The sequence below is a fragment of the Bos javanicus genome, chromosome 21 (genome assembly GCF_032452875.1).
Source record: "Bos javanicus breed banteng chromosome 21, ARS-OSU_banteng_1.0, whole genome shotgun sequence".
Classification (NCBI taxonomy): Eukaryota; Metazoa; Chordata; class Mammalia; order Artiodactyla; family Bovidae; genus Bos; species Bos javanicus.
The window spans coordinates 14,461,733-14,486,810 of record NC_083888.1 but is presented as its reverse complement, the minus strand read 5'-3'; the positions used below and the strand labels follow the sequence as shown (position 1 = coordinate 14,486,810).

The following is a 25,078-nucleotide window of genomic DNA, read 5'->3' as shown; positions in this document are numbered from 1 at the left end:
ATACTGTTGAATCCTAGCTTGAAGGATTTTGAGCATCACTTGGCTAGCATGTGCTGCTACTGCTGCTGCTAAGCTAGCATGTGAAATGAGCACAATTGTGCAGTAATTTGAACATTCTTTGGCATTGCCTTTCTTTGAGATTGGAATGAAAACTGGCCTTTTCCAGTCCTGTCAGCATTGCTGAGTTTTCCAAATTTGCTGGCATATTGAGTGCAGCACTTTCACAGCATCATCTTTTAGGATTTGAAATAGCTCAACTGGAATTCCATCGCCTCCACTAGCTTTGTTCCTGGTAATGTTCCTAAGGCCCACTTGACTTCACACTCCAAGATGTCTGGCTCTAGGTGAGTGATCACACCATCGTGGTTATCCAGGTCATTAAGATCTCTTTGTACAGTTTTTCTATGTGCAGTTCTTCTTGCCACCTCTTCTTAATATCTTCTGCTTCTGCTAGGTCCATACCATTTCTGTTCTTTATCGAGCCCATCTTTGCATGAAATGTTCCCTTGGTATCTCTAATTTTTTGGCAAGATCTCTAGTCTTTCCCATCCTATTGTTTGCCTCTTTTTCTTTGCCTTGTTCACTTAGGAAAGCTTTCTTATCTCTCTTTGCTATTCTTTGAAACTCTACATTCAGATGGGTGTATCTTTTTCTCCTTTGCCTTTCACTTCTCATCTTTTCTTAGCAGTTTGCCTGACATGTATTAATAGGTGATAGCGGTTGAATGAATGAATGAGTAAATAAAGGAACACTTTCTTGCCAGTGTGCAAGCACATACATGCTCACACACACATACACACAATAGCAGTTAGTGTTTGTTTTCCATACACTATCATTTAATCCTCCCAGCCCCATGAGAGTACCTCCCAGCCCCAAGTGGTACACTGATACCATTTAACAGACAAGGAGATTAAACCTTACAGTTGGAAAGGAAAGGCTGTGGGAGCCGTGGGAGGGCCTCAGGGCCTATCTTCTCTTTAAAAAAAATTTTTATTGATCATTTATTTATTTACTTGGCTGCCTTGGGTATTAGTTGTGGCATGTGGGATCTTCTGTTGTGGCATGTAGACTCACTAATTGTGGTGTGCAGGCTTAGTTGATCCAACGGATGCAAGATCTTAGTTCCCCAGCCATGGATCGAACCTACATCCCCTGCATTGCAAGGAAGATTCTTAACCATCGGACCACCAGGGAAGTCCTGGTGCCCGACTTCTTGACCACAACATTGTGTTGCACCTTTGGACAATACACAGGCCCTCCGTTAAAGAAAAAGTGGCGTCAGCGGGTCCTAAGTGACTTTTCAGCAGTGTGTACTAAAACTGTGGCTCAGTCGTGAAGTGAAAGTTGCTCAGTCGTGTCTGACTCTTTGCAACTCCATGGACGATACAGTCTATGGAATTCTCCGGACCAGAATCCTGGAGTGGGTAGCCATTCCCTTCTCCAGGGGATCTTCCCAACCCAGGGATCGAACCCAAGTCTCCCACATTGCAGGCGGATTCTTTACTGTCTGAGCCACCAGGGAAGCCCATGTCTACTTGTTCCCTCTCCAAAAGAGAAACTACAGAGCCTGACTCTAGAGGACCTTCATTTTTAGGGGAATGAAATCTGCCTGGGTTGATACCTTCCCCAACCCTCGCCCCACTCATACCCCTAATGCCACCATCACCAGGTTCTGTTGACTTTAGCACCTAAATATCTCTCAGACATCCTGAATGTGGTCTCCCACACTCCAGTCTGTCCTGACCCCTCCAAGCTGTCGTCCACCCTAGGATGTATTCACAATGCATCTAATCCCGATAGACAGAGGTGTGATAACTGACCTAGAGCCAGACATCCTGTAATGTGAAGTCAAGTGGGCCTTAGAAAACATAACTACACACAAGGCTAGTGGAGGTGATGGAATTCCAGTTGAGCTATTTCAAATCCTGAAAGATGATGCTGTGAAAGTGCTGCACTCAATATGCCAGCAAATTTGGAAAACTAAGCAGTGGCCACAGGACTGGAAAAGGTCAGTTTTTATTCCAATCTCAAAGAAAGGCAATGCCAAAGAATGCTCAAACTACCGCACAATTGCACTCATCTCACATGCTAGTAAAGTAATGCTCAAAATTCTCCAAGCCAGGCTTCAGCAATACATGAACTGTGAACTTCCTGATGTTCAAGCTGGTTTTAGAAAAGGCAGAGGAACCAGAGATCAAATTGCCAACATCCACTGGATCATGGAAAAAGCAAGAGAGTTCCAGAAAAACATCTATTTCTGTTTTATTGACTATGCCAAAGCCTTTGACTGTGTGAATCACAATGAACTGTGGAAAATTCTGAAAGAGATGGGAATATCAGACCACCTGATCTGCCTCTTGAGAAACCTATATGCAGGTCAGGAAGCAACAGTTAGACATGGAACAACAGACTGGTTCCAAATAGGAAAAGGAGTACATCAAGGATGTATATTGTCACCTGCTTATTTAACTTATATGCAGAGTACATCATGAGAAATGCTGGACTGGAAGAAACACAAGCTGAAATCAAGATTGCCGGGAGAAATATCAATAACCTCAGATATGCAGATGACACCACCCTTATGGCAGAAAGTGAAGAGGAACTGAAAAGCCTCCTGATGAAAGTGAAAGTGGAGAGTGAAAAAGTTAGCTTAAAGCTCAACATTCAGAAAATGAAGATCATGGCATCCGGTCCCACCACTTCATGGGAAATAGAATGGGAAACAGTGGAAACAGTGTCAGACTTTATTTTTGGGGGCTCCAAAATCACTACAGATGGTGACTGCAGCCATGAAATTAAAAGACGCTTACTCCTTGGAAGGAAAGTTATGACCAACCTAGATAGCATATTCAAAAGCAGAGACATTACTTGGCCAACAACGGTCCATCTAGTCAAGGCTATGGTTTTTCCAGTGGTCATGTATGGATGTGAGAGTTGGACTGTGAAGAAGGCTGAGCACCGAAGAATTGATGCTTTTGAACTGTGGTGTTGGAGAAGACTCTTGAGAGTCCCTTGGACTGCAAGAAGATCCAACCAGTCCATTCTGAAGGAGATCAGCCCTGGGATTTCTTTGGAAGGAATGATGCTAAAGCTGAAACTCCAGTACTTTGGCCACCTCATGTGAAGAGTTGACTCATTGGAAAAGACTCTGATGCTGGGAGGGATTGGGGACAGGAGGAGAAGGGGACGACAGAGGATGAGATGGCTGGATGGCATCACTGACTCGATGGACATGAGTCTTAGTGAACTCTGGGAGCTGGTGATGGACAGGGAGGCCTGGCGTGCTGCGATTCATGGGGTTGCAAAGAGACACGACTGAGCGACTGAATTGAACTGAACTGAACTGAGCCCTTGACATGGCCACCAGCCTTGTGAGGGGCTGCCCCTCCAGGCTGTTCCCACACCTCCACCCTGTTCCCGCCACACCAGCCTCACCTCTCCAGCCTCCTTTTGGTCCTCTGTATCCCCAGGATCCCTTCCTCCCAGGACTTTGCACTTGCTGTTCCCATTCCGAGGATTCTGATCCCATCTTCAGAGATCAACTCACATCATTTCCCCGAGGACATTTTCCTGACATCCTAGGGCACCCCCTCCGCGGCGTATTGCTTTCTGTGTCATGAGCAGTGTGTGACCTTTGTAGGAGTTATCATCTCCCCCGGAAGCTCCGTGAGGCAGGGACCACATCTCTCTGCCTGTGCCCTTGTGTTCAGTTGGCCAAAAAGTTCACTCAGGTTTTTCTGTAAGATGTTACCAAAAACCCTGACAGACTTTTTGGCCAACCCAGTACGTGACTGGTGCTCAGTACCCATCTGATAAACGATGGGTTACATGGATAGGAAAGGCTCTGATGCTGGGAAAGATTGAAGGCAGAAGGAGAAGAGGGAGACAGCGGATGAGATGGTTGGATGACATCTGTGATTCAATAGACGTGAACTTGGGCAAACTCCAGGAGATGGTGAGGGACAGGGAGGGCTGGCGTGCTGCAGTCCACGGGATGGCAAAGAGCCAGACACGACTGAGTGACTGAATAACAACACGTGGAGGGCTGGACAGGCACTGCCCAGCTCAGCACAGTTTGCTGCTTCTCCTAAAGCCATCGTCACCCACAGTCCCTCCCAGGGCTTTGGCCTGTGTTTGACGCACTCTCAGACACTGGCTGGTGGAGCTGTAGGGTAAGGGAGCTAGAGAAGGCGAGGTTTGGAAAAAGAACAAGACCGGCACTTTACAGGAACAGACCACCTTTAGTGAAGCAAGAAGGGGCAGCAGTCAGATTAGTGAGCTGCTGCACTAACCCAAGAAAAGAATAAGGATATATAGGCATGTGTGTGGAAAGCTACTGTCTTAAGGGGGCCTGTTCTCCAAGATTGTTCAGAGTAGTTATCTCTTAAACAGCTGGGGCAAGGAATTCCACCTGGGAGCTGGGCATAATCAACCTTAATGTCCATTTTTTCTTCGGGTGAGAGAGTTCTTTGTTTTGCATAGAATGGTGGGGAGGACCTGGAAGGGAGTTTTAACTCCAGGCTATTTTGAGCCCTGTAACTTTCCTTCAGGAGCAGGAGCTCCACCTGGACTGAGTGTCACGGCTGGCTCCCGGGTGGCTTTCCTATATGCGGAGGAGAGTCTGTTCCTGACACTGAATCAGAGTCTGCCAGCCCAGTGGCTCCACTGACCTGCCCTGTGCCTTTGGGTGCAGGTCTTGACTTGCCCGTCTTCCTGGCAGGTGTCTTGCTGTTTGGGCAGAGTGCATCCTCACTAGCCCCCGCCTCTGCCCTTCCCACTCTTCCGTGGGGGCCCCAAGCTCGTTAGCCCACCCTGGGACCGAGTTCATGCCTCCAGCGTTGGCTTCTCTGCCAAGCCGCCTCCATCATTTGTGACCCAGCAGTCGGTTTCTGCTACATTTTTCCTAATTAGAGGCCTGTGCCTTTCGGCATAATGTTATTATGAGGAGCCTGGTGATCTGCGAGTCCTTGTTCCACAGGCTGAACGGCTGAGTGTGTTTTATCACGCGATTTGTCTTCCAAGCTATGCTCCCCCGTCGTGAGAATTTCCCGTTAGAGTCTTCTTTCTTGATTCCATGGCCCAGGAAACCGGCTGCCTTCCCAACCTCTTGGAATCCTGTGCCAGGCTGTGGTTCCGATGCAGCCGTGTCACAGGAGTTGTTTTTACAGGTCCCCAGGGGCCAGACGGGTCAGTGGCGTCACTGTGTTTGATGTGTGTTTGTGTGTCTTTGATGGAGGACACACTGCGGGTTATGTCTGTTATTCAGCCATAGCTCCCCATCTCCAGTTATTTCAGCAAAGTGCCTGAAATGAGCATAGGTGAGGGCACCTGGCACCATGCCTGGTTCACTGTGGATGCCCCCCTGTGCTTTTGGAAAGAAGGGAGGGAGGGAATAACTAGAAGACAGCATTTCCCAGCGGGGGCTCCTTGGAACACAAATCCTCTGCGATGCCCAAAGAAGTACAATTCAGCAACATTAACAGGGAGGAGTGCTTCCATGGGTAAATAAGTCGGGAAACTGTCTGAATGCTGTGATGCTCTTGGCGATTCACAGAATATGTGTTAAAGGCTCTGAGAAGGCCAGCTGTACGGAAAGCTGGCTGACTTTGTCAGACTTCTGTGATCCCGGGATTCTTTTATTCAGGTCAGCTCTTTAGGCAGTTGTGAAATGTTGCCACAGTACAGGCTAGAAGGTGGTGAGGATTATGGGAGGTTCAAGGGATGCCGTGAGGACCCCAGAGGAAGGATTCGAAGACAGGTGCGTGAAGGATGCAGCGTGTCTGCCTGATCTGGAAGGATGAGCAGGAGACGCATGGATGGAGGGGAGAGGAGGGGCTTCTGGGCTGGGATGCCCGAGATGTGCGTAGTTTGGGGAACAGGATTTAGAGAAGATCGTGCTAGAAGACAGGCTGCTCTCAGCTCCCACGCCGAGCCGAGTTCCTGGTATCCAAAGCTGCCCAGTACGTCTTTGGTAAAATTATGAATGAATTATTGAGGGTCTTCTCATTGCCCTCCTAGTGAGACTAGACTTTATTTTATGAGTCCTTGTTTCCCAACCAGGGATTCATGTCATTGTCATTTCTGGGCTTTTTTTTTTTTTTTAAATAAAGCAGATAAAACATTTTAAAATGAAAATCTCAGAAATAAGATGCTAGTATTCAGAAAAGGAGTTAATAAAAGAAAAAAAAATTAGGAATTAAAAAAATGCTGTGGACTTTTCTTGAAACACACACAGGCAGGGTCTCCATCCCTACAAATAATGATTCTCCGAGTCTACAGTGGGGGAGGGAGCTGTGGGAGAGGTGATTCAGGCATCTGAACATCCTGAAAGCTTCCCAGGAGATTCTAAGTGAGCTCCCAGTTAAAAAACAAATGTCAGAGCTGAGGGAGATCCCTTAGGGGGTCTATACCAGGGGCCAACTTCCCTGGCAGTTGCATATAAGATACAATGGGGGAGGTGACCTACTGATGAAATAAGGTTGGGAGTCTGTGACATGACTCTTTGAGATTTACACCAGCATTTTAAAAACGCTGAGAAGGCCTGCTGTAATGCCAGCACTTCCAGAAGTAGCATTAGAAAGTGTAAGTTTAGAGATGGGTATGTACGTATGTCAGCTTGAGTGTTTGGCTTCATCATCTTTTCTAGACACTGCTGTTTCTCTGTTTAGACTTCCCAGGAATGAATTCTCCCATGGTTAGTAGTTTTGGGGGTTTTTTTCGATTTTTTTGAGGCTTTTTTTTTTTTTTTGGTTTTAGTATTGCTTTTGTTGTTGTTGTTTTCGTTCTTTCTTTTTTAGAACTGCATAATTTTTATTTGTTTAGTTAGTTTTGCTGTGCCGCATGGAATGTGGGATCTTCCTTGACGAGGGATTGGACCTGAGCCCCCTGCATTGGGAGGGTGGAGTCTTAACCACTGGACCACCAGGGAAGTTCCTCGTTAATGTTTTTGTGAATGCCAAATGAAGTCACCCTGGCCGCCACTGGGGTGTGGCAGACTGCTCCCAAAGAAGGTTCTAGAGAAGGCTGAGTGAAGTTATAAAAGTGTCTTATTTGCTTACCAAGAACTCTTGATTTCTGTAGTCATTTTCTGTCTGCTGCCAGCATGGAAAAATGCAATATTTGGGGCTGAATGAGAGCCTGCTGTGTCCCAGGCTCCTTTCTCCGCCTCCCAATCCTGCGGAGATCATGTTTCCCGCTTCACACTCCTGATGCTGAGAAATGACTAGGGTGGCCCCAGTTAGGAACTTGCAGGCTTGCAGACACTAAGCATTCTTTTGTGGACTCTTTCTTCTTGTTTTAATCCAGCTAATGGGCAACCACACTGCTCCTCCTTGGAGGGGCTGTAGGGAACTGTTGGGCTCTGGGTTGCCCTAACCGATCCATACCCATCTGACACTTGGGTTTCACTTTAGATGCTCATTTCCTGTGTGGATGGGTTTATTATTATTATTAATTTATTTTTAATTGAAGGATAATTGCTTTACAAAATTGTGTTTGTCTCTGCCATACATCAACACGAACCAGCATTAGGCACACACGTGTCCCCTCTGTTGAACCTCCCACGCCATCCCAGCCCTCTAGGCTGTCACAGAGTCCTAGTTTGAATCATACAGCAAATTCCCATTGGCTACCTGCTTACATATGTTAGTGTATACGTTTCCATGCTACTCTCTCCGTTCGTCCCACCCTCGCCTTCTTCCCCCCACCCCATGTCCACGAGTCTGTTCCTTATGTCTGCATCTCCATTGCTGCCTTGCATTTGCAAGGCTCATCAGTACCATCTTTCTAGTTTGCATATATATGTGTTAATATACGATATTTGTTTTTCTCTTTCTGACTCACTTCACTCTGCATAATAGGCTCTGGGTTCATCCGCCTCATTAGAACTGACTCAGGTGTATCCCTTTTTATGGCGGAGTAGTATTCCATTGTGTATATGTACCACAGCTTTATCCATTCATCTGTTGATGGACATTTATGTTGCTTCCATGTCCTAGCTGTTTGTGCTGATGGTTTCTCTTTTGTTCACTCAAACTATGACCTTCTCTAACAAAGCAGGTGTTACCATCTGCCTATTACCTCACTGAAGATGAAGCCTGATGGCTACTGCTCTCAAAGTTGGCCGTGAGAGGGTGCTAGAAGCTCCCTTGGGTCCCTGGGGCAGAGATTAGGGGATGGATCCTCTGTAGTGGTGAGACCACAGGGGGCCCAAGGCTGCCAGTCTGGGGCCAAACTGGTAAGTGCTCATTTCCAGAAGACTAATCAGCTCCATGGGCCTCCCCTCCCACCAGGATTTCCTTCACCCCTACCTACCTAAGGGATGGATTGGGCACCTCCAGAATCAGTGATAGAAATGGCCATATTAACTAAGATCTCCACTTCCCTCACAGCCCATGAACCTGTGGAATATGGTGTGATCATAAATCAGCCTGTATCTACAGTTAATGTTCCTTAAGAGACTATGACAGTTCCCTTTTAAGGCTATGCAATTCATTTGTTTCTTTATTGGATTCTTTCATCTACCTTGTATGTATTATCTGTTCTTACCCGGCCTGCAATGCAGGAGACCCCAGCTCAATTCCCGGGTCAGGAAGATCTGCTGGAGAAGGGATAGACTACCCACTCCAGTATTCTTGGGCTTCCCTTATGGCTCAGCCAGTAAAGAATCCACCTGCAATGCAGGAGACCTGGGTTTGATCCCTGGTTTGGGAAGATCCCCCAGAGAAGGAAAAGGCTACCCACTTCAGTGTTCTGGCCTGGAGAATTCCATAGATTGAATAGACAATGGGGTTGCAAAGAAACATTAAAAAGAATACATTTGAATCAGTTCTAATGAGGTGGGTGAAACTGGAGCCTATTATACAGAGTGAAGTAAGCCAGAAGGAAAAACACCAATACAGTATACTAACGCATATATATGGAATTTAGAAAGATGGTAACGATAACCCTGTATACGAGACAGCAAAAGAGACACTGATGTATAGAACAGTCTTATGGACTCTGTGGGAGAGGGAGAGGGTGGGAAGATTTGGGAGAATGGCATTGAAACATGTGAAATGTCATGTATGAAACGAGATGCCAATCCAGGTTCAATGCACGATGCTGGATGCTTGGGGCTGGTGCACTGGGACGACCCAGAGGGATGGTATGGGGAGGGAGGAGGGAGGAGGGTTCAGGATGGGGAACACATGTATACTAATTAAATAAAAATTTTTAAAAAAAGAGAGAGAAAAAATATATAAATAAATAAATATAAATTCAAGTTTGTGAAAAAAAAAAAAAAAGAATTGGACATGATTGAGCAACTTTCACTTTCTCTTACCAGGCACAATGCCCACCTCTGGGGTTGGAGCTGCTCCATCTCTGCTCAGCCCGAGAGCACTGGCTCCTCCTGGGGGACAGACAGGGGACCCATACCAGGGCATCTGGTGGGGCTGGTGGTGCTGGGATGACAGGCTGTCCTGGGCATTGTGAACCGGCTTGGCATCTGGTGAACACTCACGCTACCCCATGAAGCTTCATTTTTCTCAGGATTCACTCAGCCTTTGCTTTGCTCTTATGCCTCCATGATGATGTTTTCCACATCTCCATTATTTCTTCCATCCTCTTTCATTTTTTTTTGGTCATGACTTGAGTACTGTTGTTTATCTCACCCAGATCCCCCCATCTCTCTTCTCTTCTGCTTGTGGGTCTCCTATGTTGGGAAGCACTTCATGGTGGCTCACCTTTCAGGAAAATACTGTTCTGTTGACTTGAGGCCCCACCAAGAAACCTGAAGATTTAAAGATGAGTCCCAGAGTGCAGGCAGAATTGAGTTCAAATCCACCCTCCTTCACCTCTTGGTTTTGCATTCTGGGATGTAGATGGTTGGGTTTCAGCCTCTCAAGGGAGCCTTGGTTTCCTTGTGTCTAAGAAGAGGATGGTAAGACCACCCCCTAGTGTAATAGTTGTGAGAGTTAAAAAGAAACCTCACCACGGTGCCCAGTCAACACTGGTTGCCAGGCAGATGTCTGGCTGTCATTGTCATAATTCCTGAGCAGTTGCATAGACTGTCCCGGTCTCCCCTCTTGGGGAATATGAGCCATGCTGTATTGACAGCAATGTTATTAAAGAGAAAGGAAAGGCCAATTTAAGTAGAGAGACTGAAGGCAGAGAGCCTGAGGGTCAAGGGTAGTATAACTGAGCCCTCACAGTGACCACTCCTCAGGGTATCTCTAATTGCCAGGACAAGCAGTGGACAAGGATTTGTGCCCCCTGACCCCTTGACCTGCTGAACAGCCCTCTGCAGGAGGGGAATCTTTTTGGAAAGCCCTTGTCCTCCAGGAGCTCTGCTCACCTTCCCCAGTCTGTTAATGCACCATGTCTGATCACAGACATTCCAACAAGTCTGAGGCAATCTGAGGGCCTCCCGATGCAAGGGCTCTTTCCCTAATATAGCCAAGGATTATTTCTATTGTATTAATTATTATTAATTGCTATCAAACTCTTTTTTATTGAAGTATACCTGATGGCTCAGCGTTTAAGAATCTGCCTGCCAATGCAGGAGACTCAGGTTCAATCCCTGAGTTGAGAAGATCCCCTGGAGAAGGAAATGGCAGCCCACTCCAGTATTCTTATGTAGGAAATCCCATGGACAGAGGAGCCTGGCAGGCTACAGTCCATAGGGTCACAAAAGAGTTGCACATGACTTAGCAACTAAATAACAACAAATAACCGATTTACAATATTCTCTTTCAGATGTACACAGAGTGATTCAGTTATGCACATACATGTGTGTATCTATATTCTTTTTTCTATTGTTTTCCATTATAGTTGTTACAAGATATTGAAAACAGCTCCTTGTGCTATACAGTAGATCCTTGCCATTAATCCTATCAGACTCTTAGCTGTATCCTAGAAGCACTAGAAAGCATGCCTTTTTTTTTTTTTTGGCTGCTCCAGGTATTTGTCACAGCACACAGGATCTTCAGTCTTTATTATGTCATGTTTGATCTATTGCTGCATGGAAATTCTCTTGGTTGCGGCATGTGGGATCTAGATCCATGACCAGAAATCTAACCCAGGCCCCCTCCATTGGGAGTACGGAGTCTTAGCCCCTGGATCCCCAGGGAAGTCCTTGGGCAACATGCTTTACGGGCAGCCAGTCTCATTTCATGTTTGTGGCAATCCATGGGATGGAGTGATGTACTCAGGTCACAGACCTACTCAGTCTTGAAGCCAGAGTTGTAATCCCAGTGACCCTGCTCCTTAGACCAGGTTCTTAGCCATTATTTTATGCAACGTCATTCAGTGAAACCTTTTCTGTGGTACAGGGCTATTCTGTAGGCTCTCCGGTCCTTTCTTTCTTTCACCCCTCTGTCCTTCCCTTTTCTGGGGCTCCCCAGGTGGTACTAGTGGTAAAGAACCCACCTGCCAGTGTAGGAGACGTAAGAGATGTGGGTTCAATCCCTGGGTCAGGAAGATCCCCTGGAGAGGACCGCAGCCCAATCCAGTGCTCTTGCCTGGAGGATCCCACAGACAGAGGAGGCTAGTGGGCTGCAGTCCATGGGGCCACAAAGAATTGGACATGACAACCCCACTGCAGTACTCTGCCTGGAAAATCCCATGGACAGAGGAGCCTGGTAGGCTGCAGCCCATGGGGTCACTGAGGGTCGGACACGACTGAGCGACTTCACTTTCATGCATTGGAGAAGGAAATGGCAACCCACTCCAGTGTCCTTGCCTGGAGAATCCCAGGGACAGGGGAGCCTGGTGGGCTGCCGTCTATGGGGTCGTGCAGAGTCGGACAAGACTGAAGTGACGTAGCAGCAGCAGCAGCAGAAGTGACTTAGCACGCACATCCATCCCTTTTCTACTTCTGCTCTTTTTAAACAACATGGACTAAGCCCTTAGTCGTGTCACATCTGGCCATTTTTCCTAAGCACAGTGGGAATGTTTTATCATTATTATTCTTTATTCTAATAATTAAGCCACACTTTGGTTACCAGAGGCAGAGTACATACTTAGTCCTCAGGCCAACATCAGCACCTCTCAGAACCCAGACCAGAATGGCACAGTGATTATAAGCAGGCTGTGTAGCAACAGGTGCCAGGGTTTGAGTTTCTGCTTTGTTCCCCTAGCCAAGGGACCGCTGTCTTCTCATCTGTGAATGGAGGATTTTAATCTTACAAAGAGGGCTTCCCTGGTAGCTCAGATGATAAATAATCTGCCTGCAATGCAGGAGACCTGGGTTCAGTCCCTGAGTTTGGAAGATCCTCTGGAGAAGGGAATGGCTACCTAATCCAGTATTCTTGCCTTGAGAATCCTGTGGACAGAGGAGCCTGGGGGGCTATAGTCCATGGGGTTGCAGAGTTGCACACAACTGAGCAACTAAAACCCAGTCATCCCAGGAATGTGATTTTGTCATGAGACTCATGCAAGTGGACATGTAAGCAGTTAGAATGGTCTTTGGCACACAGGACATGTTCTGCCAGGGTTAATCCTCAGGACTTCTCCAAATATGCCTTTCTCCCTCCTGCAGGACCCACAGATTTCTAGGAAACTCCATCCTAGAGCAGGGGGTCCCCAACCTCCAGGATCTAATGCCTGATGATCTGAGGTGGAGCTGATATAATAATAGAAATAAAGCACACGAAAGTGTAATGTTCTTGAATCATCCTGAAACCATCCCCCACCCCACCCCAGAAAAAATTGTCTTCCGTGAAACGGGTCCCTAGTGCCAAAAGAGTTAGGGACTGCTGTCCTACAGGACTGCCTTCCGAAGCCTGTTCTTGTTGCTGTTCCACTGCTAAGTCGGGTCTGATACTTTGTGACCCCATGGACTGCAGCACGACAGGCTTCACTGTCCTTCACTACATCCCAGAGTTTGCTCAAATTTGTGTCCATTGAATCGGTGAGGCCATCCAGCCATCTCGTTCTCTGTCGCCTCTTCTCTTGCCCTCGATCTTTCCCAGCATCAGGGTCTTCTCCAGTGAGTCGGCTCCTCGCATCAGGTGGTCAAAGCCTAGCCGTGGAAAACTTGTCTTCCCTACCGAGGGCTCCCCTGTCACTCTTCCCAACTTTGAATCATTCCGCCAGTAGCAGCACTCAGCCCCTGGTGAGAGGTGAAAAGGTTTCCCCAGCTGTAAAGCTGCGTGATACAGGCCCACCTGCCTCCCACGCCAGCTCCCAACCTCTGAGGCTAAATCAGAAGGTGGGAGGCAAATGGCTGCGGGAGTCTGTAGGTGTTTGGCAGCCTGGTGTGGCCTCGGTTCACCAGTCTAGGCCACCTCATTAGCAGCTGCCACCTTGGAAAGTTACAAGTTTTGTGGGCTTAATACTTCATTTGCATGGAAAAGCCTGGAAGACTGGGAATAGCCCTAAGATCAAGCTAATTAATACCCCTTAAGTTGGGGCTCTGGAGGGTAGACCAAGCCTTTGAAAAGGAATCTTCTTTGAGAGCACTACAGGTCATTGCAATAAAACCCAGAAAGGGAGGAAGAACTTAGGAGGAAAATAGCCAAACACGAGAGGAAGCTGTCGTTTCTAGAGGCAAGTCGGTCAGGTAGATGGGGAAAAAAGATTGTCCTTTATACAAATAAGTCCCAGTCAGTCTTCCCTGGGCCTCCAGTTAGATAATTCTCAAACTTAATGATTTTCACATCTAATTCGAGGCAAAATTAGTCATTCGATATTAAGACAAAAGCAGGCAGGCTCCTATCTTGACAAGAAATCCTTCCTACTGAAATGGAATTATCTCTGGAATAATTAAAATGCTTGCTGAAGTATGAAAGTGTTCCATTAGCTAGAGTTGTCTTTGTTGAGAAGCGCCCTCCTTGTCCCCAGGTAAACCATGATGGCCATGATCAAGGAAAAGAAAATAGGAAGGCTGTGAAAAAGTTGGCTTAAAACTCAACATTCAGAAAACTAAGATCATGGCATCTGGTCCCATCACTTCATGGAAAATATATGGGCAAACAGTGGAAACAGTGACAGACTTTATTTTCTTGGGCTCCAAAATCACTGTGGTCAGTGACTGCAGACACTAAATTAAAAGACCCTTGCTCCTTGGAAGTAAAGCTAGACCGAGTATTAAAAGGCAGAGACATCACTTTGCTGACAAAGATCTGTCTAGTTAAAGCTATGATCTTTCCAGTAGTCCTGTATGGATGTGAGACTTGGATCATAAAGAAGGTTGAGCACCAAAGAATTGATGCTTTCGAACTGTGGTGCTGGAGAAGGCTCTTTATGGTCCCTTGGACTGCAAGGAGATCAAACCAGTCAATCCTAAAGGAAATCAGTCCTGAAGATTCACTGGAAGGACTGATGCTGAAGCTCCAGTACCTTGGCCACCTGATGTGGAGAGCCAACTCTTTGGAAAAGATCCTGAAAGACTGAAGGCGGGAGGAGAAGGGGATGACAGAGGATGAGATGGTTGGATGGCATTGCTGACTCAACGGACATGAGTTTGAGCAAACTCCAGTAGATGGTGAAGGGCAGGGAAGCCTGGTGTACTGCGGTCAATGGAGTCACAAACAGCTGGACACAACCTTGCAAGTGAACAACATCAAATAGATAATGTGATCAAACTTGAATTCTCATTGGTGTCATTTTTGAGCCAGAGAACACAGCTGCATATTGATGGTGTCAGCTCAGTGGCAGTATTTGTGGACAAGTGTGGCCGTGGTGCTTTTTCTTTGGAAGTCCCCAGATCTAAAGAATCTTCACAGTAACAGGAAAGTGAAGCCTCCAATTAAATATACGGCAAAGGATGGTTTTCGTAGAATGTCACCAACCTGCTTACTGATTGTCAACAGTATTTCCAGAGTTTAGATACCTTAATGCTGAGAGACTACAGTGATGGAGCAACAGTGTTATTACCTGCCAAAACATGAACAGCTGGGGGCTTCCAAATTCATTTATTACAAGGAAGCACTGTGGTTGTTCATGTAATCCATACCACTCTCTGTGAGGCTTGGTACTTTTTGACATAATCAACCCATCCCTTGTCACAGATGCATTGTACCATCACAATGTGTTAAACCAGCCTTCACTCGTTAGCAGTGATTTATGATGATGGAGTCTTAACATCCCAGGGGTTTTTGTTCATGAAGACATATACTTACCTCGTTACCTTCTGTTTATGCCCAATCTCTTATTTTTGTTGAACAGTGCACATTTTTAAACGTTACGCAATCAACATTGCTCTAAATATTTGTACAATACTTAACAATGTGGATTTAACAAAGGGAAATTTTCCAACGTTTAAACACAGATTTTAAGTGTAACCTCTTCTAGACAATTATTCAAAATGACATTTTTGAAAAAAGATTATTATAAATGTTTGAAATCATGTAAAAGGTGAACAAAACACACTCATAAAGGCCTGTGCACTTGCAGTAAAGTAGGTATGTGAATAAAGTAGCTGTATGAATACCATGGATTCAAAGTTGTTTTCCCTTATCTTTATTCTTCTTCATACTCTTTTTAAAGGGCTTCCCAGGTGGTGCTAGGGGTAAACAATCCACCTGCCAATACAGGAGATGGAAGAGATGCAGGTGTGACCCCTGGGTTGGGAAGATCCCCTAGAGTAGAAAATGGCAACCCACTCCAGTATTCTTGCCTGGAAAATTCCATAGGCAGGGGAGGCTGGTGATTTAAGTCCATGGGGCAGCAGAGTCAGACACAGCTGAACCACCAACACCCTTTTTAAAGTTTTTGTTTTGTGCACGTGTGTGCATGCATTTATTTAATCCAAGAGTTGCCTTCCTAAGGTTTTAGTAGTTTCTCAGAGGGTAAAGCGTCTGCCTGCAATACGGGAGACCCAGGTTCGATTCCTGGGTCGGGAAGATCTTCTGGAGAAGGAAATGGCAGCCCACTCCAGTATTCTTGCCTGGAGAATCCCACGGACGGAGGAGTCCATGGGATCGCAAAGAGTCAGACACGACTGAGTGACTTCACTTTCTGAAACAACTGCAGAACAGCTGAGGCCACCAGCTCCGGTTATTGTCTGATTGCTTCTCGCCTGGAATATAGAATTGGATTGCTCAGTGCATGGTGATTCTGAGCCTCCAATCATTTGGCTCAGTCCATTCCAATAACTAAGTTCCTTTCATTATGTCAAAGGCTCCTTAAGTCCCTGTCTTATATATAGATTTTCATTTTTGAAACTTGGTATCTTTCCCAGAAATGATAAGTTTTAAGTTGTATGTATCTGCCAGTCTCTGACCCATTGTTCTGTCATTTTGATTAATTGAGCATGTCTGTTAACATTATTAAAAACTTATGTATCTTCTATTATTATTTTATTCTAATTAGTTGGGCCATTTAGAGGTTTTGTCTCCTAGGAGATGAGATTGAGCCTGTGTAATTAGCTCTCTTCTTTAGGACAGCTGGCTAATTCATCACCTTGGTGAGCAGTGCTAGACACAGCTCACCTGCTTATTTTGTATGACCATGGGCCCTGATTGGTTTTTCCTAGACTTGGGATGTTACCTGCTTCATTTGGAACTCTCTTTTATCTTTTTCTGTTCACACAGGTGGGATCGAGTATACCATGAGCCAAGTGTTCCACATTATTATGATTATGGGAGAACAGAGGTCCCCTAGCTTGTCACTGGTATACCACTTTTACACATTTCTGCCTTACCTCCTTACCAGCTGTACCATTATTTACAAGACTTCTCTTTTAGTAACTGTAAATCTGTTTGTTTTTCTTCTAGTTGCGGCAAGCAGAGGCTACTCTTTATTGTGATATGTAGCTTCTCATTGCAATGGCTTCTCCCTTTGTAGAGCAGGGGCTCTAGAGCGTGGGCTCAGTAGTTAGGGTGCATGGGCTTAGCTGCTCCACAGTATGTGGGATCTCCCCAGACCAGGGATTGAGCCCATGTCCCCTGCACTGGCAGGGAGATTCTTAACCACTGGACCACCAGGGAAGTCCTAAATCTACTTGTTTTAACCTAGCATCATCCTAAGTTATCGTAGCCATGAAACCAAACACTTGATTTATCAGTTTTATTTAACTTTTTTTTTTACTAAGTGTACATCTGAATAATAGAATAAATATTGAAATGATAGGTACGTCCTGGTATCCCCAGACTCCCTTGCATATTGCCAGGACATGTCATCACTCCACAGCTGAAGAGATCTGGTCAAAGACCCTGTACCAAGAATTCTAATGGCTGAAAATATCCAAATAACGTGATTACTTTCTAAGGATTAAGAATACCAAATCTCTCACTTGTAAAAGCACAGAATTAAAGTGAAATCCCAGTGGTTTATGAAACCACATACTTAAAAAACAGAGTATAATACAATAAGATAGAAACGAACCAGCTCAACAAAAACCTGCTTCGGTTCCATTGGTAATTAAAGTGGTAAACAAGCCACAAAGTAGTTTTGCCTACCGTTAATCCTCATCTGAACCCTGAGCACCAGGGCAGCTTCTAGGTTGCCTTGAGTGATGAGGAAAGACCACCAGAGGAAGGAGGAACAGATGGAGCAAAGATCTGGGACCAGTGCATCCCAATGGAGGGAAGACCCCCCAGTGCACAGACTTGGGGGGGGAGGACCAGGTCCAGCTGGGGTGGGGCCAGAGCTAGGATGGGGTGTGATCAGAAGTGTGATCAGACAGCCAAGGGTCAGACGGTGGGCCATCGTGCCATGTGTGGATTTGGGCCATTCTGGAGTTCTGAATAGGAAAATGATTACAGCTGGTCCCTCTGGCTACTGTAGAGGGAAGGGCTGTATTGGATCAAGAGTAAAAGTAGTAAAGAAGACCCTGGTTTTCCCCATGTGAGAGATCATGGAAGCGTGGCCAGGTACCTATGGTTGTGAGAAGGAAGGGCAGGATAGAGGTTGGATTATATATATACACATACATACAGACACATATATGTGAAATACACCCACACACACACACATATATATGCATATGCATACACTGGGCTTCCCGGGTGGCATAGTAGTAAAGAATCTGTCTGCCATCACAGGAGATGCAAGAGACTCAGGTTCGATTCCTGGGTCGGGAATATTCACTGGAGTAGGAAATGGCAACCCACTTCAGTATTCTTGCCTGGGAAATTCCATGGACAGAGGAGCATGGGAGACTACAGTCCATGGGGTCACAAAGAGTTGGACACAAATGAGTGACTAAGAAAAGCACATGCATACACTAACATTTCATTTTTCTTGAAACTGTTAAGATTAAACATATCTTTAAAAGAATAGATACATGTATATGTATAACTGAATCACTTTGCTGTATACTTGAAACTAACACAGTATTTTAAATCAACTATACTCCAATGTAAAATAAAAAATAAAATGAGTTGTTGAAAGAAAGATTATATTTTCTTAACACATGCAGTTATAAATATTTATCACAGGTATATTGATATATCCACTTTGTTGTCGTTCAGTCACTAAGTCATGTCCAACTCCTTGCAGCCTCATGCACTGTAACACATCCGACTTCCCTGTTTGTCTCTGTCTCCTGGAATTTACTCAGACTCGTGTCCACTGAGTCAGTGACGCCATCCAACCATCTCATCCTCTGTCATCCCGTTCTCCTCCTGCCTTCAGTCTTTCTCAGCATCAGGGTCTTTTCCAACAAGTCGGCTCTTAGCATCAGGTGGCCAAAGTACTGGAGGTTCAGCTTTAGCATCAGTTCTTCCAGTGAATATTCAGGGTTGATTTCCTTTAGAATTGACTGGATTGACCTCTTGGCAATCCAAGGGACTCTCAAGAGTCTTCTCCAGGACCACAATTAGAAAGCATCAATTCTTCGGTACTCAGCCTACTTTATGGTCCAACTCTCACATCCATACATGACTACTAGAAAAACCATAGCTTTGACTATAGGGACCTTGTCAGCAAAGTGATGTTTCTGCTTTTTAATATACTGTCTAGGTTTGTTACAGCTTTTCTTCCAAGGAGCAAGCTTCTTTAAATTTCATGGCTTCAATCATCATCCACAGTGATTTCAGAGCCCAAGAAAATAAAATATAATGTATCTATATATAACTTAGATATACTGATGTAACATAATTAATGCATTTATAATATATTTATAATATATAATTAAGTTATATTTTACCTTTTACGAAACAAACCCCAAATGCTTCTTTGTATATGTTGGATAGAAATAAAAATTTTTGAAAGGCTTATAAAATAGTGTTTCCAGTGTGCTGTTAAAAAAAAAAAAAAAGACATTGTGTGGTTTTTCCTGCTTTAGTAGTTTTCAGTTTACTTGAGAAAATATTAGCGTGTATTTTGAAGCCAGAGTTTTCACAATTATGGCTGACTTACAGATTATAGGCCTCGGCCTAAGCAACCAGGTGCTGTTTACTGGGATGGGTCGAAGTGGGACCTCGGGGGCAGAAGGCCTGGGAGTGCAGTATCTATGACCTTGGTCATCTGCTTCTCTCCCTGCAGTGATCCCCAAGGTCACCAAGCACCTGCTCTCAAACCCTGTGTTTACCTGTATCATCCTGGCCGCCTGCATGGAGATTGCAGTGGTGGCTGGCTTCGCTGCCTTCTTGGGAAAGTATCTGGAGCAGCAGTTTAACCTCACCACCTCTTCTGCCAACCAGCTGCTAGGTGAGTCTGTGTCACCCACCCGCCCCTGCCCCACACAGGGAGGCTGCCAGTGCTTGTAATACCATAGGCATTGCTGAGACCAGTCAAACAGCCCAGACCATGCTGCTCCTGTAGCAGAATATACATGTGGTCTGTGTGCAGAAGAATTTCAGAGTATTTACTTGGAGTAAGATTTACCCGCTTGAAGCAGTTGCTTAAAGTACATGATAATAAAGAGCTAAAATATAAAATGTGCATAGGAAGCATTGTGACAGGCCAGGAAGTCCATAAATTGGTGTAAACTGGAGAATTAGGGGGAAGATGTGATGAACAAAGAGGGGAATCAAGATGGATCTTGAAAGATTAGTACTGGGTTGACCAAAAAGATCATTCTGTCCATAAGATGTGATGGAAAAACCCAAATGAACTTTTTGGCCAATCCTGTAGGGTTTGATCAGGAGCTTAAAAAAGCAAGAATATTCTCAGCAACATGAAACCACGGTCAACAGATATAGAGGTTAGAAGCCATTTGCTCTCCTCCATTTTTGTGCCCATGGCAGATATAAAATAGATCATAACACTCCTGCTCCCCGAGCTCAAGTGTGCCTTACCAATCTTCTCAACAGTAAACCACAGACATCTGCCTCCAGTCCTTTGGAGTTGGCCTGCTAAAGAGAACCAGTTTCCACTCATGAGAAGCAGGATTACTTATACCTGATAGGGAACGTGATCTCACAGCACAAGGAGAGGGAAGGGTCAAAAATGACTTCCAGGTTTCTGGCTCAGACAGGGGGTGGTACCATTTGTGAAGCCTGAAAGTGTCAGAAAAGAATCAGATCTGTAGGGAAGGCTGTGAGTTCAGACGTGAAGTTTTGAGTGTGAGATGGCCGTGATGTATCCACGTGATGTCCTGTGCGTGGTTGAGGACTGGAGAGGGAGATGTGGATTGCATCAGTGTGTGCATGGTCACTGAGGACACGGGAGTGGAATTTACAGAAGGATATTGTGTAGAAATAGAAGAGTGAAACACCACCCATGAGGAAATAGAGGAGGCCACAGAAGCATCTCCGCAAAGAAACTCGTGCATCACGGGGCATCAAGGAAGAGATGACTCCAAGAAAGAAGCCATCAGCAGTGAGAGTGTCCATGTGTGATGCAACCTCACATGCCTTAGGTCCCTTCAAGAAGCAGGATGTCTTTCAGCCTATGTCAGGGCCGTGTCTTTGAAGCTGCACCGGGTGAGCCTGTGTTGTGGTGTGAGGAGCAGCCCAGAGGAGGGAAAGAATAGCTGGTGACTGCATGGCACTTCCCCAAGCTTAGCAGTGGAAGGAAGGAGTGGAGACATGGTGGGTGATGTGTGTTGCCATCAAGGGATTGGAGTAATGGTACTGTTGCTAAGACACAGTTGCTATTGTGGCAGGAAGGACTTGAGCAGGTATCTAAGCAGAGGGGAAAAAGCCAGCAGAGGCGATGTGCAGAAAAGAGAGGGAATGCGGTAGACAGTGTTTGATGGAAGAGCTCATCTGTTTCAGAAAGTACAGAGAAGGAAAGAGATATGAGGATGATCCCTGAGAATGTGACAAGTCCAGTCTGAAAGTTGAGACCACTCCCTCCCCATGGAATTATCTTCTGGAAAGTAGGGAAAACTGCCAGGCTCCGCCCCTGGCAGAAAACCACTAGACCATTCAGGTATGACTTAAATCCCTTATGATTATACAGTGGAAGTGAGAAATAGATTTAAGGGACTAGATCTGATAGATAGAGTGCCTGATGAACTATGGACAGAGGTTCATGACATTGTACAGGAGACAGGGATCAAGACCATCCCCATGGAAAAGAAATGCAAAAAAGCAAAATGGCTGTTTGGGGAGGCCTTACAAAAAGCTGTGAAAAGAAGAGAAGTGAAAAGAAGAGAAGCGAAAAGCAAAGGAGAAAAGGAAAGATATAAGCATCTGAATGCAGAGTTCCAAAGAATAGCAAGAAGAGATAAGAAAGCCTTCTTCAGCGATCAATGCAAAGAAATAGAGGAAAACAACAGAATGGGAAAGACTAGGGATCTCTTCAAGAAAATCAGAGATACCAAAGGAACATTTCATGCAAAGATGGGCTCGATAAAGGACAGAAATGGTATGGACCTAACAGAAGCAGAAGATATTAAGAAGAGGCAGAGGTGGCAAGAATACACAGAAGAACTGTACAAAAAAGATCTTCACAACCAAGATAATCACGATGGTGTGATCACTCACCTAGAGCCAGACATCCTGGCATGTGAAGTCAAGTGGACCTTAGAAAGCATCACGACGAACAAAGCTAGTGGAGGTGATGGAATTCCAGTGGAGCTATTTCAAATCCTGAAAGATGATGCTATGAAACTGCTGCAGTCAATATGCCAGCAAATTTGGAAAACTCAGCAGTGGCCACAGGACTGGAAAAGGTCAGTTTTCATTCCAACCTCAAAGAAAGGCAATGCCAAAGAATGTTCAAACTACCGCACAATTGCACTCATCTCACACGCTAGTAAAGTAATGCTCAAAATTCTCCAAGCCAGGCTTCAGCAATACGTGAACCGTGAACTTCCTGATGTTCAAGCTGATTTTAGAAAAGGCAGAGGAACCAGAGACCAAATTGCCAACATCCGCTGGATCATGGAAAAAGCAAGAGAGTTCCAGAAAAACATCTATTTATGCTTTATTGACTATGCCAAAGCCTTTGACTGTGTGGATTACAATAAACTGTGGAAAATTCTGAAAGAGATGGAAATACTAGACCACCTGACCTGCCTCTTGAGAAACCTATATGCAGGTCAGGAAGCAACAGTTAGAACTGGACATGGAACAACAGACTGGTTCCAAATAGGAAAAGGAGTACGTCAAGGCTGTATATTGTCACCCTGCTTATTTAACTTCTATGCAGAGTACATCATGAGAAATGCTGGGCTGGAAGAAGCACAAGCTGGAATCAAGATTGCTGGGAGAAATATCAATAACCTCAGATATGCAGATGACACCACTCTTATGGCAGAAAGTGAAGAGGAACTAAAAAGTCTCTTGATGAAAGTGAAAGTGGAGAGGGAAAAGTTAGCTTAAAGCTCAACATTCAGAAAACTAAGATCATGGCATCTGATCCCATCACTTCATAGGAAATAGATGGGGAAACAGTGTCAGACTTTATTTTGGGGGGCTCCAAAATCACTGCAGATGGTGATTGCAGCCATGAAATTAACAGATGCTTACTCCTTGGAAGGAAAGTTATGACCAACCTAGACAGCATATTCAAAAGCAGAGACATTACTTTGCCAACAAAGGTCCGTCTAGTCAAGGCTATGGTTTTTCCAGTGGTCATGTATGGATGTGAGAGTTGGACTGTGAAGAAGGCTAAGTGCCGAAGAATTGATGCTTTTGAACTGTGGTGTTGGAGAAGTCTCTTGAGAGTCCCTTGGACTGCAAGGAGATCCAACCAGTCCATTCTGAAGGAGATCAGTCCTGGGTGTTCATTGGAAGGACTGATGCTAGAGCTGAAACTCCAGTACTTTGGCCACCTCATGCGAAGAGTTAACTCATTGGAAAAGAGCCTGATGCTGGGAGGGATTGGGGGCAGGAGGAGAAAGGGACGACAGAGGATGAGATGGCTGGTGGCATCACTGACTCAATGGACATGAGTTTGAATGAATTCCGGGAGTTGGTGATGGACAGGGAGGCCTGGCGTGCTGCGATTCATGGGGTCGCAAAGAGTCGGACATGACTGAGCAACTCAACTGAACTGAACTGAAGTAGGAGTAGATCATGTCCTGAGAGGAATGGGCAAGGTGATATTTTCTGATCTTCTTCTTTAATGTTTCCTGTACAAACTGGCCAGTAAACCCATGTGAGGGTGCTGACCCAACATGAGTCACCAGGAAAACACATGTGAACAATGAAATGCTAGTCCACGTCCACCAGACCAACAGCACCAAGCGTTGGTGAGAAGGTGGAGCCACTGGAACTCTCGTATGCTGCTGGTGAGAAAAATTCTTTGGCAGTGCCTACGAAAGCTGAAAGCATGTGCTTACTCTGGGATCCAACATTCCACTTCTGGGTATAACCCAACAGAAATGAGTGTTTAGGTCCACTTATTTATATATGCTTAGGTAACAGCTCAGTTGGGAAAGAATCTGCCTTCAATGCAGGAGACCTGGGTTCGATATCTGGGTTGGGAAGATCCCCTGGAGAAGGAAATGGCAACTCACTCCAGTATTCTTGCCTGGTAGAATCTCATGGACAGAGGACCCTGCAGGGTACAGTCCATGGGGTCACAATAGTCGGACAGGACTTCACAACTAAACATAATATATACACATAGGTAACAGTATCTAAAACAGCCTTATGCATAAACCCCCAAACTGGAAACAGTCCAAATATCTATCAGTTAGTAGAATGGGTAAATAAATTATAGAATATTCATACAGTGGACTGCCACACAGCATAAGAAAGCAAGAGCTTGTATATATACTTCCATGTGGATGGATCTGGGACAGTCAAAAGATGTCAGACTCAAAAGAATCACATTAATAAGAGTTAGAAAGAGGAAAAGTTTGACTTCCCTGTTGGTACGATGGATGAGTCCACCTGCAGATGCAGGGGACCCGGGTTTGATCCCTGGTCCAGGAAGATTGCACATGCTGTGAAGCAGCTTTAAGCCTGTGCACCACAACTGCTGAGGCTACATGGTAGAGCCCTGGAGCCACAACTATGGAAGCTTGTGAACCCAGACCCTGTGATCTGCTGCAAGGGGAGCCGCTGCAGTGAGAAGCCCGTGCACCACAGCTAGGGAGCAGCCTCCCACTCTCTACAACTGGAGAACGCCACGCAGCAGCAGAGACCCAGTGCAACCCAAAATAAGGAAAATAAATACTTTTTTTAATGGAAAAATTAATTAAAGTAATAGAGGCCAGAATGATAGTTACTCTTGGACTTTGGGAGAATGAGGACAGCAGGGAACCCCTGAGGCTGCTGGAAATGTTTTAATACAAGGATGTGTACAGATGCAACAAGTCATCAGGTTCCCTTAATCTTGTGCACGTCACAGAACATAAGGTATCAAATTAAAAACAAAAATTAAAACCCTACCAACAAGGATGTGGCCAGACCCCGGCACCTCTCCCTGGGGGCTGCCAGAGCAGCACAAAGCTGATGTTTTTCTTTTTCTTACTAATAACTCTTTACCATCCACTCTTTTATAAGTACTTTCTTCCAAGAGATATTAGCAAAATGCAGTCAGCCCTTAGTACCCATCTGACAGAGATAGGGTGAAAAGTGTCTCTGTAGACCCAGGGGATGGTATGGGGAGGGAGGTGAGAGGGGGGTTCAGGAAGGGGAACACGTGTACACCCATGGCAGATTCATGTTGATGTATGGCAAAACCAATACAATATTGTAAAGTAATTAGCCTCCAATTAAAATAAATAAATTTATATTTTTAAAAAAAGTATCTCTGTAATTAAAGTTATAACTTCTCCTTTATGCCTACAATCTCTCTGGTTTAG

The 25,078-nt window shown here is 45.2% G+C and overlaps 1 protein-coding gene across 2 annotated transcripts in view; it reads left to right on the top strand.

Annotated features, from left to right (window-relative positions):
- SLCO3A1 (solute carrier organic anion transporter family member 3A1) overlaps positions 1 to 25,078 on the top strand; it is a 375,521-nt gene that overhangs the window by 306,455 nt on the left and 43,988 nt on the right. For both annotated transcript variants that reach the window (XM_061394315.1, XM_061394314.1), the window contains exon 5: positions 19,414 to 19,578. In XM_061394315.1, coding sequence (XP_061250299.1) covers positions 19,414 to 19,578 — 165 coding nt within the window. The remainder of the gene's footprint in view (positions 1 to 19,413; positions 19,579 to 25,078) is intronic.